Source organism: Mus pahari, chromosome 15 (assembly GCF_900095145.1).
Source record: "Mus pahari chromosome 15, PAHARI_EIJ_v1.1, whole genome shotgun sequence".
Classification (NCBI taxonomy): domain Eukaryota; kingdom Metazoa; phylum Chordata; class Mammalia; order Rodentia; family Muridae; genus Mus; species Mus pahari.
This window is the reverse complement of record NC_034604.1, coordinates 37,162,984-37,166,950: the sequence shown is the minus strand read 5'-3', so window position 1 is coordinate 37,166,950 and position 3,967 is coordinate 37,162,984. Positions and strand designations below refer to the sequence as shown.

At 39.0% G+C, this 3,967-nt stretch overlaps 1 protein-coding gene across 1 annotated transcript in view; it reads left to right on the top strand.

Annotated features, from left to right (window-relative positions):
• Lars (leucyl-tRNA synthetase) overlaps window positions 1–3,967 on the top strand; it is a 59,047-nt gene that overhangs the window by 15,257 nt on the left and 39,823 nt on the right. Inside the window, exons 7-10 of the mRNA XM_021214200.2 lie at window positions 1,154–1,266; window positions 1,969–2,032; window positions 2,228–2,295; window positions 2,557–2,782. Coding sequence (XP_021069859.1) covers window positions 1,154–1,266; window positions 1,969–2,032; window positions 2,228–2,295; window positions 2,557–2,782 — 471 coding nt within the window. The remainder of the gene's footprint in view (window positions 1–1,153; window positions 1,267–1,968; window positions 2,033–2,227; window positions 2,296–2,556; window positions 2,783–3,967) is intronic.

Sequence of the window (3,967 nt, the reverse complement as noted above, 5' to 3'; positions counted from 1 at the left end):
CGGTTTTGGGGGATTGCCCAATTTATCCCCTTCCCAATTTATCCCCTCTGCACTCGGCTCTCATCACTCTTCATCCAATCAGCATTCAGCACGCTCTGTACACGAGTCATGCACGCAAACAGGGTGCGAGTTGATAGGCCAGTGACTCAATTCCATGCTGTATGACGCTATGCGTCAGGCGGACAGCACGTGATCACCCAGGTGTGCAGTGCGTGATCACTTAGGTGCGCGTGATCATTCAAGTGCGCATAATCAGGTTTTTGGTAAACAAGCAGGGAATCACAGGGCTTGGCAGTGAGCCAGGATGCTGACGGCCACACCCGCTTCCCACAAAAGGCATATTTATTTTGGTATCATTTTAAAATATATGGAAAACTTAAATTTACAATAATATATTCTGGCAGAATGTCATCAGTAATTTGAATTAGATTGGCAACTACTGGGACTTAATGTAAGGGAAAAAACCTTCAATATCTGTCTTATCAGAATAAATTTATTAGCAAATGGTAGAAAGGGATTTTATTTAAAAAATATGAAGATACCAGTGTTTAACTTGAGTATGTTGACTATATTACTTAATTATTCCTTTTAAATTTATTGTAAATCTTATATGTTAGCTAATGTGTTAAAAGTGGTTTAAGTTTGGTTTTTGTTTTTCTAGACAGTTTTTCTCTGTATCCCTAGCTGACTTGGAACTCTGCAGAACAGGCTGACCTCAAACTCAGAGATCCTCCTGACTCTGCCTCCTGAGTGTGGGGATTAAAGGTGTGTGCCACCACCCAGCAAGTATGTGCACTGTAAAGCCTATCAATTAAACAAAATATTTTAATGATTTATATATATTCAGTATATGGAAGTGGAAAATTTTAAATACACGATCTAATTTTAAGTTGGAGTGAAGAGTAGGCAAACAACCGACTCATAAGAATCCTTGTTTATGAGAATTATCTTTTTGGGCTGGAGAGATGGCTCAGGGGTTAAGAGCACTGACTGCTCTTCCAGAGGACCAGAGTTCAATTCCCAGCAACCATATGGTACCTCACAACCACTTGTAATGGGATCTGATGCTTTCTTCTGGTGTGTCTGAAGAGAGTGACAGTGTACTCACATAAATAAAATAAAAAAGAATTGTCTTTTCCTGTTCTTCTTCTAGGTAGACTGGCGGCGCTCCTTCATCACCACGGATGTGAATCCTTACTATGATTCCTTTGTCAGGTGGCAGTTTTTAACTTTAAGAGAAAGAAATAAAATTAAATTTGGGAAGCGGTGAGTTCGTTTTCTTTCAGTATAATAAACTAAAAATGATAATTCCTGCATTACAGTTCAGTACATGTGTCCTGTGTCCACACATCTGTCATCTCCATGTCATCTGTATGCCGCCTCATCTCTTTTCTCTTTTTCATCACTCTCTTCTTGTTTTGTTGTACCTTTTGTTTATTCTTGCCATAATTTTGTGCTGAGTTTAGGACCCTGTACCTCCTTAACAGGCATTTTGTCTCTGAGCTACATCTTCAGGTTCTTACTGGTCAGGGTCTTAATTTCTCGTGAGTTTTTTTTTATTTTTTTATTTTCAGCAACTAGAACAGAGAGAATGGGATGATTCTGTTCAGTATTCCTAGTAAACTACTAGCAAAATTATTTTATTTGTGTTTTGGCTTATACTTCTATGTGTAGATCAAGTAAAAGTGACTTACACTTCATATGTGACTTTATCTTATGGTTTTGTTTTATTACAGAGGGCTAAGGTTAGTCTGTAGTCTTCAGTGGTGTTCCCTTTCCTGAAGGTGGAGACATTAATAGCTATGCTTACAGACCCACTCATCAAAGCTTAAGTAGATTTAGGCACTGACTCAGATGATTCTGTTAGCCATAACTCACACTTGTATGGTATTATTGACATTGACTGATAAATTGCAGAGTAACTTGTATAATATGACAGTATTTACTGCTTATTGCTCTTTTTTTTAGGTACACTATTTATTCCCCAAAAGATGGACAGCCTTGCATGGATCATGACAGACAAACTGGAGAGGTGATTATCTTGGACACCAAATAGTTACTGTAATACTCTTTAGTGTGGTCACACCAAGAGCACGCTCTTTATTGGAGGAAGAGTTCATTCCTATGTGCCAGAGTCTATGTCAGAAATTACAGGCAGATCCCTCTGTGGCTAGCAGGTTGAATCCATATCTTTTCTCTTAGACCTTTGTCTTGTTTATTTGTTTAGGGTGTTGGACCTCAGGAATATACTCTGGTCAAACTGAAGGTGCTTGAACCATATCCATCAAAATTAAGGTAGGTTTGTTAAAAATTATGATTATTATTATTTTAATTTTTTTTTTTTTTTTTTTTTTTCTGAGACAGGGTTTCTCTGTATAGCCCTGGCTGTCCTGGAACTCACTTTGTAGACCAGGCTGGCCTCGAACTCAGAAATCCGCCTGCCTCTGACTCCCAAGTGCTGAAATTAAAGGTGTGCGCCACCAGGGAATCCACATTTTTAATATAAATATGTGTTTGTTTGTTTGTTTTTTGCTTTTTGTTTTTGTTTTTTCTTAGCGGCCTGAAAGGGAAAAATATCTTCCTTGTAGCTGCTACACTGAGACCTGAGACTATGTTTGGGCAGACAAATTGTTGGGTTCGGCCTGATATGAAATACATTGGGTTTGAGACAGCAAATGGAGACATATTCATCTGTACCCAGAGAGCAGCCAGGAATATGTCATACCAAGGCTTCACCAAGCACAATGGAGTGGTGCCAGTTGTGAAGGAGTTAATGGGCGAGGTGAGTCGGGAGCGTACTCTCCATTTTCATTGTACAGTTAGAGGGAAGAGTTATCAGTGAAGCTTGGAAAGGCTCTTATGTAGCCCAGGCTAGCATTAAGGTTGCTACATAGCTAATGATGACTTTAAATTTCCTGTCCCTGCCTTCTGAGTGCTAGAATTAGAGGCATGCGCTGTGACACTTAGTGTTATATGGTGGTGCAGACTGAACCCAGGGTTTCCAACGTGCTGGGCAAACACCGTCCCAGCTGGGCTATAGCCCTAGCCATTTCGTTTTCTTTTTGGTTGTATTAGACATCTAATTGGTAGCCTGATGTGGCCTTGAATTTGTGGCAGTTCTTCTGCCCCTGCCCGCCAAGTCCTGGGATTACAGCCAGTGTGATCAGCTCATACTTTGTAAACTTTTACAAGATTCAGAAGTCAAAAGATGGCCAGGAATGGTTGTACAGGCCTTTAATCCCAGCACTTCTTAAGCAGAGGCATACGAATCTCTGTGAGTTCTAGGCCAACCTGGTCTACAGAGGGTGTTCCAGGACAGCCTAGTGGTATTACACAGAGAAACCTTGTTTCAAAAAAACAAAAAACAAACAAAACAAAAACAGAAAACAAAAACAACAACAACAAAAAAACTCCCCTGAAAAAAAAAAAGAAGAAAGAAAGAAAGAAAGAAAGAAAGAAAGAAAGAAAGAAAGAAAGAAAGAGAAAGCAAAGAACAGTACATTTTTAAGGCTGGGTGTAGTCAGTAGAGAGCTTGTTGGTGTTGTGAGGCCCACTGTCCTCAGTGTCATCAGGGGAAGTAGACAATCATGCTTAAACATTTTCCTTTCCAGATGTAGTCAAAGGTGTCTGTGCCCTGTGTGTTCTTCCAGAAATATTTCACGGTTTAGCAATACATACATTACAGGCAAATAGTTAATGGATATTGTGCTGTGCCTCACTTTCTGTTACTTTACTGTCTCTTCCTTGTGGTTGCTTATAACTACACAAGCGTCCACTGATTGGCTATTATAGATGGGAGTTTGAATGGTTTGTCTTTTTATTCTAGAAGCAGTTTTTGTTTTGTCTGAGTTCTTTTTGTTTTTATTTATTTTTTTAAATTCATCTAAGATCAGCACTTTTTAAAAAATTTATTTAATGTATACAAGTACACTATAGCTGTCTTTAGATACACCAGAATTGTTACAGA